Raw genomic sequence first — 12873 nt, forward strand, 5'->3', positions numbered from 1 at the left:
TAGCTGGGGGCAACAGCTAATTTCCTTTGTTTTCTTTCTCAGCTCTTCCCCAGAGGGGGGCGTGAAAGGGCTCGAGGGTACTCCACAAGAAGAAATTCCCAAGTGTGCCTTCCTGGGTTCAAAAAGGGGGGTTTTGCACTTGGGTGGTGGCAGCATCTACCCATCCAAGGTCAGAGAGAAGCTGTATCCTTGGGAGTTTAATACAAGCCTGGAGTGGCCAGTATTAATTTTTAGAGTCCTTACGGGCCCCCACCTTCTGCACTCGAACTGACAGGGTGGGGATTCAGCCTTGACAGAGGGTTTCTCCCCTGGGCATAGCTACTACCTCTCATGGAGGTGGATTGACTATGCTGATCGCAGAAACTCGCCCGTCAGCGTAGTTGAGTCTTCACTGAAGCGTTACGGTGGCGCAGGTGCAATGGTTTTCAGTGTCGACCTGCCCTAAGAGTTTCTCTGCAGAGGGAGCCCCACAACTCTCAGTATTCGTGCCTTAGAGACCTGGCTGTAGAGTCATTTCTTTCACAATGAGGAAAGGTCACTCTGTCTCATTCACGGTATTTTGTGCAAGTGTCACAGTGTATTTTCCTGGTCTGCAGCACTTGTAAAAAGCACCCAAATTAAATGGAGCCCTTGAAAACTTTCAGTGTCTCTGAGCAACATTAATAATGAATGAGAGTTATACAGCATCCCTTCATCTAGCCACACATCTCTCAAAGCACTGAACCATCTACATATGCTGGGCCTATTTCATTCATCACTGAACTGCGACCGCCTGATGGCCGCGGCTGTTTAATAGCGCGCAGCACCGTTACTCAGTGGTTTGGGGCAGAAAGTGAAAGCCAACGCATCCGCACTGAAAACGCAGGGGGAGTGTTTGTAGCAGTGAAAACATTGGTACCTAAATGGAGTGTTTCCAGGTGAACCCCTGTTCTTGCAGAAATCACCGGGGAATTGGTAATGGTGATCAGCGCTCAAAGCTTTGGGTTTGCCTATTATAGGAAAGACAGCACTTATTGATGTATAATAGGTTTTTTTCTGTATCACCCTAGTATCTAAGAGCCTGATCCAATGTCCACTAAGTCAATGGAAAGAATCCCAATTACTTAAAGCCACATTTCTTCAGGCTTGCCCAACAGATTCAGTAGTACATATTTACAAGTTGCAGTTCGTTCCCTGAACTGAACTGGCACTGCCGATCAGTGGCTTGTCACCCATTTGGCTGGGAGTCCCTGGGATGCCTATCACCTGCCACTAAATGCATTGTTAATGGCACCATCTGAGATGAGGGCCCCAACCTCTGAGCTTGACAAATCCCAGAAGCATCAACAGGTAGCAAATCAGAGTCTGGGAGATTTTGCTTGTTCCCAAAGGAGGATTTGATCTTCAAAATCACTCCTCTTGCAAAGGAAAGTGGGTTCAGTCACAATACAATTCAACCTTTGGTTATATCTATAAATCTACCGCCTGGCTGGTATCAGGAAATTAGGAACTGAGACTGTTATTGGCACCCTTGGATTTAGCCTGAGGCAACTGAAATTCTGAGTCCTACTGAGTGCCAAAGGCACTATGCCAGCTTAGGAGAGTCCATAGAAGGGATGCCACCTGACCTGCTTTTCAGATGGCAGTCATGATTTGGATTGGGCTGTTTCATATAGTACAAGCAGCGCCCAGAGGATACAGAAGCAGCCCCGTATTGTTTCCGTCACAATGTCATGATGCAACAGATTTGTCCTGGGGAAAGGTGACAACGGTTCACAGCATGAGTACAGCCTCCTAAAAATTCTGTTAGCAAGTCTACTCTCTCCATCACATATTGATCCAAATTTACCCCTGGTGAAACTCTGGGGGCTGCAACTGAGTTACACGAGGGATAATAAAGTTGGAGTCTAGACTGAAAATGGAGCATTCTTTCCCACTTGGAGCCCACTTTTGAGCCAGATCCTCAGCTGGCATAAGTTGAAGTCATTGGAACTACTAGTTGAGAATCTAGCCCAATCCTTCATTTGACCGTGTCAAAATTCTCCCTATACATTATCTTAATTTTCGGTTCTTTTATTTAATTTATACATCAAAAATACCCTGCAATGTTTACAACAATAACAAACAAGTATCAATTATCAATCAATAATAATAAGCATTAACAATTAATTGCTAATACTTAATCATTAGCTTGCACTTATATAGTAGTTTTCATCCCAGGATTGCCAAGTTATTTCCATTAATGAATTAAACTTCATGAGAGGTAAGGGATAAACAGCGATCACTTCAATTGCTATTAAAATGCAACTGACCCAGATATTTACGGGTTGAACACAGCAGCTTTTTTAAAAAGCAGAGAGCTGCACAATACGACAGAAGAAAAATAGTGTATCCAATTGAAGTGTGGGGGACTTTAGGGAGGAAGAATGTAATTACCTGAGCTGGAAAGAGGCCAGACACTAGGACTAGCGTCCCATCTCTTACGGAAAGTGCCTTGGGATCTTTAATGACCACATGTTTTGGGACAGGGAAACATTTTTGTACTGGCTCTTTTTAGAAACTCAAAGCAAAGCTAAAAGGAGACGAAAGAAAGCTTTTTTTTTTTCCTGTTGCAAAAAGATCTCATGATCCATTGGGATGGAGGGGCTGATTCAGCAAAACAGTTATGTGAGTGCTTAAAGTCAAGTTACCATGGGGGAAATGGCAGAGAAGGAAGGAAAACTGGAAAAAAAATGCTTCTATTAACAAATCATTTTGTTTAATTTAAAAAAAGTGAAAAATTCCATGAAAAAGGCCAAAAGAAATGAAAATCTTTTCATTTCAGGCAAAGCTATTTGCAAAAAAAAAAAAAAATACCAGCCATGTTTCACTGTGCACCCATTCCCTGGGAATTGCACTGATGGGATTTTAAAATCATATTGAGAATCATTGTAACTCTGTTTGTATGAATTGTATGTATCACGTACGGCTGTAGCTTTTTGACTAACCAAGGGCTCAGTCATAAGCCTGGCTTCATGACTATACTATAGAGGGGAATAAGGGGATGACAGAAACCCTTTTACTCTTGTGCATGGGCTACCCACATTACTAAAGCATCGCAGGGCTGTAATTCTCCTGACAGGCGGGCAAGGAGTGTGTGGATAGAGGCTGGGAGTGGGCAGAACCTATGCTCCATCCCTCCATTGCAACAGCCAGTCCAGCTCAGCTGTCACAGAGGGAAGTAATGCATGTTAAGAAAGGGTTGGTGCACCTAATTTCCCCCTGGAACAGAGCGGAAGGAGGGACTGAGTGGTACCAATCGAGTCCCAGGCTTATAAAAATGTCCTTCCCTTCAGGGCTATGTCAAACTTTGATGAAGTTTCATATTAGTTAAATTAATGGTGGTGGACAGCCAGCACTGGACTAATAATGGGAATCAAGGTTCAGTATGAACTACGCAGAGATAGCGTGTTTCTCCGTAATACACAGTGACAGGTTCATGTAGGATATGGTGGGGAATAAAAACTGGGTTCAGAAATTCTCGCGACGCCAATTAATTCAAAATCTGTTGGAAACCAGGCCTTGAAAAGTTGGAAACTGTCGAGCCTGTCCCAGCTCCGACTCTCTGACTTTGGAAAGATGAGCTGGCCTGGTGCACCTGCTCCCGAATATCTGCGATGACAGTAAATGGCAGTGTTAGTCTAGATATCTGAAAAAGGCAATTATCCTGCAGGAAGGAAACCCCCCCACCATCCATACTGACTCAGGAGGAAGGAAATGTCAGCTTCAGATCGTTTGCTGTTGTATTGTTTTAAAGCTTTTTACAGCAGGTATATATTGTGGGTTCATCTCTAACAGGCACTAATTAAAAACACACACACGTCCCTTAAAACTTGCTGCTTCTAGCAGATGAACGTCCAGGTGGAAATCTTCACTTTCTCTAATTCACAGGACAGCATAGAAGGAATGGGATGATCCTGGACCAGATCCACAGCCCACTGAAGTTAATAGAAGGATTTCACTGGGCTTTGGGTCAGTCCATTTAGAGTGGGAGAGGTGTGGATGGCTCCAGGGAAGGGAAGGGAAGAATAGGGTAAGAAGCTGCTTTAAATCTGGAGGGAGCGTGCAATGGCTGAAAATTGTTAGCATTTGACAGTTGTTCTCTGGCCATGTATGAAATGATTTGGTGGCCACAGCCCACTTTTAAATGCAACTGGGAACCCTCGTTGGCAATCGGCACGGAGATGGGTTAAGGACTGACAGCCTGATCCACCCCATTGACTTTAATGAGAGGCGATCAGTTGCCTTTAATGGGAGTTACATCAGACACTGAGCATGGAGTCTGAATTCCCTTCTGGTCCCCCAGGATCTGTGGAGTGAGAGCCAAGAGGTACATTGAGGGGGCAGGGCACATATGTGTGCTTGCATCTCTATTGCCATTTCTGTTCTGTAGATCACATGAATCTGCAGCAGTCTCCAAGCTTGGTTCAACGTACAGTGTTAGGATCAAAGCCTTTCTCCCCATCTTCCCTTCTCTCTCCTTTTCATTGAAGTGAATTCGATGCTGGATTGACAGGCCCACTAACCTCATTGACTTAGCCTTTGGGACTGGCAGAAGCTCATCCTGTCAAATGCTCATCATTCCTATTTAGTTCTCTAAATATCCAGCCTGACTCATTGCCCCATGTCCTTTCCCTCATAGGAGACAGAGACAGGAAAGACATATGAGCAGATACTAATTCTTCCCTGCAGAACTGTGAATCACCGCCACAGCTCTAATTTTTCTATTATGGCAATAATTGTAGGTGTAACTTACACTATGCAACTATACAGTGAAAGCCAATTCTGGTATTTTCAAGGGGATACTAAGGGAATTAGTTGTTTTCCAATGGGAGTTGAGTACCTAATTCTCTCAGGACCCTTTGAAAATCTCAGACCCAAATGGTCAGAGAAGTTCATAAATTCCCAGGCACTTTTCTGCATTCTGAGTTTAGGGGTTCAGAGCACAGGCTTTGGAAGCAGTGTGATTCTCATTACATCCCAGTGTGGGATTTTTCATTCAGTGTGATCACATGCTGGCATATTGATGTTTACACCCACGGGGTCTCATGGTGCTGTGACGGGGCCAGATTCGGATGTGGCGAGATCATCCCGGGGTGCAGGAACGATGCAGTGACACCGTGCCACGTTATCCTGTACCTCCACTCCGCCGCCTCCCTGAGCGCGCCGCTCCGCTTCTCCCCCCTCCCTCCCAGGCTTGCCGCAGAAACAGCTGATTCGCGGCAAGCCTGGGAGGGAGGGGGGAGAAGCGGAGCGGTGGTGGCGCGCTCAGGGGAGGAGGTGGAGCGGAGGTGAGCTGGGGTGGGGTGCACCTATTCCCACACCCCCTGCCCTGCCTGCAGCCAATCCCGCACCCCCTGCCTCCAGCTAGGCCTGCCCCACGTCCACTGGTGCCCTGCAGTTCCCAGGGCAGTAACCCTGCACACCTGCTTCAACGAGGGGGGCAGGGAGCCGCGGGGACCCACACGTGAGCTCATGTCTAGTGCAGGCCCAGCTTTTTGAAAAAGGACTTTGAGGGGGGTGGGGGGGTTACCACACGTCCGTATTCTCCCGGACACGTCCGGCTTTTTGGTTCTTAAATCGCCGTCCGGGAGGAAGATACGGCCCTGGGGTAACCCTAGTTAAACAGCTGAACACGTCCCGGAGGGCAGCTGCAACAGTGAAGGGTCCCCCCGTGGAGCGCCCTCCTTTTTGGACTGTTCAGCTGTGGAACCCCTAGATTACGGGCTGGGGGGGTCAGAAGGGAGGGTCCCCCCCAGGATCCACCCAGTGATGGAGGGGGAGGGAGGGCCAGGCCCATGGGTGGGCGTGGTCAGATCTGCCCAGGGGCGGGGCTTGGGTCTCTGCCGCGACTGGGCGCCAGCGTGGTGGGCGGGGACTCGCGAGCCCCGCCCCCGGCCTCGCGCTCGCTCGCTCGCGGTCAGCTGACGGGATCACGTGAGCGGCGGCGGCCCGTGTGACCCGGCGGAGCCGCGCAGCCCGCAGCCGCAGGACGCGCCATGGCGAGCCAGTCGCAGGGCATCCAGCAGCTGCTGCAGGCCGAGAAGCGCGCGGCCGAGAAGGTGGCCGAGGCCCGCAAGCGTGAGTGTCCGGGGCGCGTGGGCGGGGCCCCTGTGTCCGCTCCAGCCGGGCTCCCCGCGTCCCCTGCCCCGAGCCCAGGCCGCCGCGTGTCTGCCGGGGCCGCCCCGGGGCCTGGAGCTCTGGAGCGGGGGGCCCCGCGTGATCCGCGGCCCGAGCTGCAGCAAGCACCTGCCCGTCCGCGAAGGGCTCCCGCCGCTCCGCCTGCGCCGGAGACGCGTCCGTTCCGCGCGGTGCCTCGCTCGCGGAGCCCGTCGGGCAGGGTCCGCCCCGGGAAGCCGCGGCTGTGTCGGGTTCGGGCTTTGCGCCGCTGCCTCCTCCCAGGCTGGGGGGGGGGGGGATCGGTAGGACACGGTGGTTCCCTCTGTTACTTCCCCCCGGAACAGGAGCGTGGGCCAAAAACCTTCCCAGACTCCCTCCCTCCCTCTCCCGAGGCCGCTCGCTAAGCCCGGAGAAGATTGCGGCGCCCTGCGGGCTGGTTCCTTCGGAGGGAGGCTGAGCGTCTGTCCCGGATTCTGTGACCTTCCGGGACTGACTTCTGCAGCGGCTGGTAGGACTGACCCCCGGGGCCGCTGCTGGGGCAGTCTCCGGCCACCGCCCCCTCCCCCAGAGCAACAGCAGTGTCCCCAGATGGTGCCTGCCCCCCGAGCACCCATGGCACCTCTGGACCCCTCCCCCCCCCCCTCCAGAGCACCCAAGATTTAGTCAAGGGTATATAGTAAAAGTCATGGTCAGACCCTGGGCTGTGTATTTTTGTTTACTGTCGGTGACCTGTCTAGGACTTTTATTAAAAATACCCATGACTAAACCTTAGCCTTACTTAGGAGTAGTGCTGGTCAAGTTACTAATTGCTAATGATCAGACATTCCTCTCAGCTCATGGAACCTATCTTGATTTGTGCAACTGTATCTGTTTGTACGTATTTGCCAAATAGCTTATGGAAACAGATTTCAGCTGATGTGTTGCTTGCAAGCTTTCTGCTCTTCATGATGTGATTTGTCACCCAAATCATGTGGTATTGGATTGGATAACTTTGGCTCTTTAAACAGGAGATTAGCAGTTGATGAATAACACTCTTTTTGGTACAAATGGTTGGACAAATAATCATTTGGTGTAATACATATAACTTCAGAGGTTTGTGAACATTTTCACAGACAAACTGGCCTCCCACATGTTTGTGAATAACAAACAGTATGATCCCAGGAATAATAGAGTAAACTAGCTAGATTATTTGTGGCATGGAGAAAAAAATCAATTTTTCAGTGGCAAATAGGAAAACTTCCATGGCTTGCTGTGGCAGGGGGGTCTTATGCCGTCAACTTCTGCAGGCTTTAAGGTTTCATTTATTAAAAAAAAAAAAAGTGATTCCTATGTTTTTGAAAAAAATCTTGCAGACATGAACAGACTGTAAACTAATACAGTGCAGCTTTGCAGAGTCTGCAGACAGGTGGTTCCAATATCACTGCTGATGCTAATAGCTTTCTTGAGCAATAGCAGGATGAATTAAGAGAGTGGTCAGTTGTGTTGCTTTTCAGGACCCTTTGGGCAGTGGTGAAACTGATCACTATTTCACACTGCTGCTACAGACCTAGTTAATCCACCTTCCATTGTCCTAGTGATGTGTACATGGAGTCTGTGTTATGTGGGTATAACTATGTTGTTCAGGGGCGTGGATGTTTTACATCCCTGAGGGATGTAGTTATACCAACCTAATGTCCTAGTGTAGATCAGGCTTAAGATCTGTGACTTGAGAGAAAAGTGTGTGCAGTGCAGTGTTTTGTATTTTTTTGAATATATATATCTTTTTTGTTAGAGAGGGCAAGGGTCTACAATGCACTTTGCACTTAAAGTGGAAGATGGCGAGGTTTGTGGTGGCCCTTAGTTCCTGTGGGAGTTCATTGCAGGCTCTGTCTTCTGGGTGGTTATATGGGAAAGAGGGGGTGGGTGACACTTCTCCGTTCCAGCAGCTGGAGAGGCATTGAAAGGCTTCAGAGTCATCAGGCAGCTGTTCTACTATCTAAAGATTAACATGAAAGATGGTTCCACCAGGCAAGGCCCAGGTACTGCTCTCTTAGGAATTCCATCAACTGGCGGGCTGGGCCAGTTTTATTGGCCAAATACCGGCCATAATTGGGTGGCTTCTCCATGTTTCTTATCTGCCTCTAGCTGGCAGGTTTACTCCCTTGACTGTTGTTAATGAAAGGAACATTGTATATGATGCTGACCGCTTACACAGAGATTAAAGATGTGTGAGATCCTGGCCCCATCAAAGCCATTGACATAAGTGGCGCTAGGAATTGATCCATGGTCCCAGCCTTGAGGAATTCAAGGTGTCCCATTTTTCAAGACCGGTTTTAAGGACTGCCTCTGGCCTAGTAGCTCCAGCTTCTTACAGTGTTGTGTGGGAAGTGGATTCCTTTGGTTCAGTTTAATTATAGAAATCTTGAAGGGGAAAGGTTCATGTAACGGCCAACTCTCTTATGGCTGCTGCACATCTATCCTGCGGCAAAACTGGGATAGTTCGACCTTTCTGCCATGCAGCTTCACAGTGCTCTGAAGTGAGTTGGACGCGTTCTGTGAGCTGAGCCAGCGGCGGAGTGTTTTCTAGTAACATCTGCTGGGTTTGATGGCTATTTGTTCATTATCAGAGCTCACCAGTCGGAGAGCATGACAATGGATCAATGGCACACACGTGCTCTTCAGGCGCTTTTTGGAAGATATGGAAATACCAGTTATCTGTACAAACTTGGAAGGCTGGGGGAGGTTGGAGAGGGTATACTGCATTCTGGAGTTGATCTCCTGCAGTCTCTTCATAGCTTGCTATAATTGCAAATGCTACAACAGTTGTCGTGGGAGTCCGATAGCTTGGGGGAAAGTGCTGTCACCATTAAATCTGGCCTGGCCGCCTGGCGTAAATTGTTACTTAATAAGGCTCTTTCTTTGGAAACAGGAAAGAACCGGAGGCTGAAGCAGGCGAAAGAAGAAGCCCAGGAAGAGATTGAGCAGTACCGCCTACAGAGGGAGAAGGAGTTCAAAGCCAAGGAAGCAGCTGTTAGTTTGTTAGATAATTTGCTGCCATCAGATCAGCCACCCGGCTCCATCCGTGTCACTTGCACTGAGATCCGCATGCGATGATGCGGTTAGATCTCTGGGAAATCATGTTTGGCTTTTGCTCCTCTTGGCGGAACATTCCACATGGGGTGTTCTGTCCTTGAGCAGTTTCCTTTAATTGCTTCTCTGTGCAGCCAGATGTCTTGGTTTGTATTAGCGGAAAGGAGCCAGGGCATCAAAAAAAAAAAATGGTCGCATCTTGGAAGCTGGAATTTCTGCTTTAGCAGTAAAGCAGTTAATATTAACAAGATCATACAACTGACCAATGCTCCTGCAGTCCCATTCATAGAGTATAACGGTATAAGTTACTCTAACAATGTGCATTGTATGCATTAATGCTAGAAGTAGGGACAATGCTCATCTCCCTGCTTCCCTTACCAAATCCAGTTCATTCTCACAAATGCTGTTTGTTATAATGGTACCTTGATAGAAGGCACGTGGGCCACAGATGGTATATAATGCTAAAGTTTATTTGAAATACTGCCAGGGCCTGGATTACCCTCACTTACTCCCATCTCCCAGTTGGGAACACTCACAACCAGCCTACCAGCATGCAGGTCACAACCTGAAGGATCTGTGCTGGATAGCCCTGGTCAGAGGTGAAAGTAAGCCGGTACGGTCCAGCATGGCGTACCGGCAAGAGCCAGTACGCTGTGCCAGACTGCACCGGCTTCCGCGGTGGGGATTTAAAGGCCCTGAGGCTCCCAGCCACAGCCGGTGCCCCAGGGCCTTTAAATCTTGAGAGGCCCCGCCTCTTCCTGTTGAGGCCACGCCCCCTCAGGACTCCGGCAGTACCGGATGTGTGACATCACCTTCATATTGATACACAAAATTCATGTGGTGGGAGTAGGGCCGAGGGGTTCAGAGTGTGGGAGGGGGCTCGGCTGGGGCAGAGGGTTGGGGTGCAGGGGTGTGAGGACTCTGGGGTGGGAATGAGGTTTGGGGTGCAGAAGGGTGCTCCAGGGCTATGGCATGGAGAGAGGTTGCCAGCCATGCCACCGTGCAGCACAGAGCACCGGGTAAGGCCGGGCTTTGCAGCTGTGCTGCTGCTCAGAGGATTGCATTGGCGGCGCAGTGAGCTGAGGCTGCGGGGGATGGGGAACAGCAGGGGAGGGCCCGGGGGCTAGCCTCCTGGGTCAGGAGCTCAGGGGCCCGGCAGCAGGGTCCTGCGGGGCAGATGTGGCCCGTGGGCTGTAGTTTATCCACCTTTGATGTAAATAGAGCTTCCATTGTTTCTGGTCGCACCTTGCTTAATTTCACTGTAGACAGATAGATTGCTGCCATCCCTCATGTTTTGGGGAAATCTTTCTCTCCCGTTGGTCACAGGCTGGAAAGCCTAATTTCAATGAGTAGCCATAATTTCTTGTGTAGGGTTTGTACATTCAGTTCACAATGATATTAATCACCAGGGTGTCATTGGCTTTCATAAAAGCCCTCACTCTATACCATTTTATAATATAGTAATGTTGTGTGGAGTCAGTTGATTCAATTGTTCATCACTTGAGGTTCAGCCCCCCCCAATCTTTATAGACAAGTAAACCTTGGCAATGGCTTCTTTGAAAAGTAAATCCAGACCAAGCGTTCTCTCCTGCTGGGTGTAGATGGATCCTGTCTTCTCCTCTTCTTGGTATCTATTGGGTTTCCGGGAAACGGGGCGGGCAAAGCCCGCCCCATGCTAACAGATTCCCCCCCCCCCCCCCAGCCTAAGGGGAGGTTCCACAGGGCCTCAGAAACCCACTAATTGCGGGGGACAACTAATAAAAGAACAGGGAAGTGTGAGGTTTGCCTCTGTCCCTTGTTAGCTTAATGGGTCTGTCTACATGATATGTAAATACATTCTCATTGTTTTTCAAAGTGCTTTGCAAATAACTCCCAGGTGGGGAAAACTCTGTTCATTTGTCTAGTGCAGATCTGTTTACCATCTCCCCTGGCATGCCTTGTCTAAACACACTTTAGTAATCATTCCAGCATATGTCCATAACTCTTAATACCTGTCACTTACATACATCACACAAGAATACTAATGATCAGGGAGTTATTAGTTTTCAAATGATACCTCAACCAGTCCTGTTTTGTAATGAGGTGACTACAATAGTGTGTAGGGTGTAAATACAGGGGTGCTTAGTGTCACAGAGTTGGGGATTTTTGAAGAACATCAATGAATTTGAATTGCAGTAGTGCTTTACGTCTTAAATTACATTGTTGGTAAAGGTCTTTGACATTTTTCATTTGCAATGATTTTATTATTGCAGTAGTGCCTAGAGAGCCCTACACTGGAATTGGGGCCTCATTGCTCAGATATCTAGAGAGAGACACCATCCTTGCCCCCAAAAGCTTAATCTAAATACATAAGACAGTCTAAGGATGGGAGGGGAAAATAGAGGCAGAGAGAAGTGACTTGCCCAAGCTCACGTGTTGGGTTATTGGCAGAGCTGGGACGGGAACCCAAATCTTTCCTGGTTCCCAGTGCAGTCCATGAACCATGAGTCCGTGCACCCAAGGGTGTAACTCTTCTGCCATTCTGTGTATACAACTGAGAACAACATGTTGTTTGGTTGCCAAGTAACCCTAAGTGGGCTTCTCTCTTAGGCTCTTGGATCTCACGGCAGCTGCACCACAGAAGTCGAGAAGGAGACCCAGGTGAAGATGAGCGCAATCCAGGGCAACTTCCAGAAGAACCGGGAGGAAGTGCTGAATAACCTGCTGATGTTTGTGTACGACATCAAACCGGAAATCCATGTGAATTACCGCATCAATGGCTAGTGGAGGAGGAGGAAGGAACGGGCCCGTGGAAGTGTTAGCAATAGCAGCTATGCTTCAGATGAAGTGTACAGCCCTTAGTCATGCTCTCGCTCCGTGTGCTTCTCGTAGAGGTGTTATGTTATTTCAGTAAGTTGTAGGCCCCTCTGTCTTGTTGGAGAGACTCTAGTTAACCTTTATATGGATTCAGAGCTTATCCAAAGCTCATGGCCATGGCTCAAATATGCATTAAGTGTGATCTAGGTATTAAGGGGAACATTAACATTCCGTGCTGCTTGGTGGGTATTAAAAAAGCTGTTTTCTTTGCTCAAAAAAGGGGTGAGAGATGCGGGACAGGTTTAAATTGCAAGCCTCTGAGTCTGTACCTATTAGAAAACACAGCTCTGATGTCCTCATAGAGTGGAGTTTGTCACTGTAGTGGTGTTGGTAACATTAAAACAGGGTTAAGCCCAGTAAGAAGAAAAAGTCTGGGTGTGCAGCACTGGCTAGTAGTCCTCAGGAGCTTGTGAATTACTGTCTTAAGACCCTCTATATATTCTACTGTTAACTTGAATTAGAAGCCTGGCACGATGATATTTGAAAGTAAAGAATCTATTTAACTCTGGAGTCTCTTCAGTTGTTTCTTCCCCTCCCCCAGCCTTTTACCTACCGTCTGTTACAGTAGCACCTAGTTGCTGTGTACACACACGAGTCCCTGCCCTGAGGAGCTAACAATCTAAATAAACAAGACAGACAGAGGGTAGGAGGAGAAACAATCCTAAAGAGATGAAGCAACTTGTCTGAGGTCACACAGCAGGTCAGTGACAGAGCCTGGAATAAAACCCATGTGTCCACTAGACCAGTATGCACCAGTGTTCCCCAAAAAAACTCCTGGAAAAAGTGTTTCTTCCATGATCACCTGGTGAA

The 12873-nt window shown here is 48.5% G+C and overlaps 1 protein-coding gene across 1 annotated transcript; it reads left to right on the top strand.

Moving 5' to 3' along the window:
• Positions 1 to 5936: 5936 nt before the first annotated feature.
• On the top strand, positions 5937 to 12571 carry ATP6V1G1 (ATPase H+ transporting V1 subunit G1). The gene is made up of 3 exons (XM_044993086.1): positions 5937 to 6099; positions 9047 to 9147; positions 11797 to 12571. The coding sequence occupies exons 1-3, from the start codon at positions 6018 to 6020 to the stop codon at positions 11968 to 11970; spliced, it is 357 nt and encodes a 118-aa protein (XP_044849021.1). The 5' UTR covers positions 5937 to 6017; the 3' UTR covers positions 11971 to 12571.
• The last annotated feature ends 302 nt before the right edge of the window (positions 12572 to 12873 follow it).

The sequence above is a fragment of the Mauremys mutica genome, chromosome 18 (assembly GCF_020497125.1).
Source record: "Mauremys mutica isolate MM-2020 ecotype Southern chromosome 18, ASM2049712v1, whole genome shotgun sequence".
Taxonomy (NCBI): Eukaryota; Metazoa; Chordata; order Testudines; family Geoemydidae; genus Mauremys; species Mauremys mutica.

Coding starts and splice junctions, on each gene's coding strand:
- ATP6V1G1 (XM_044993086.1), top strand. CDS start 6,018: ATGGCGAGCCAGTCGCAGGGCATCCAGCAGCTGCTGCAGGCCGAGAAG. Junction 6,100..9,046: donor GGTGGCCGAGGCCCGCAAGC/GTGAGTGTCCGG, acceptor CTTTGGAAACAG/GAAAGAACCGGAGGCTGAAG. Junction 9,148..11,796: donor TCAAAGCCAAGGAAGCAGCT/GTTAGTTTGTTA, acceptor CTTCTCTCTTAG/GCTCTTGGATCTCACGGCAG.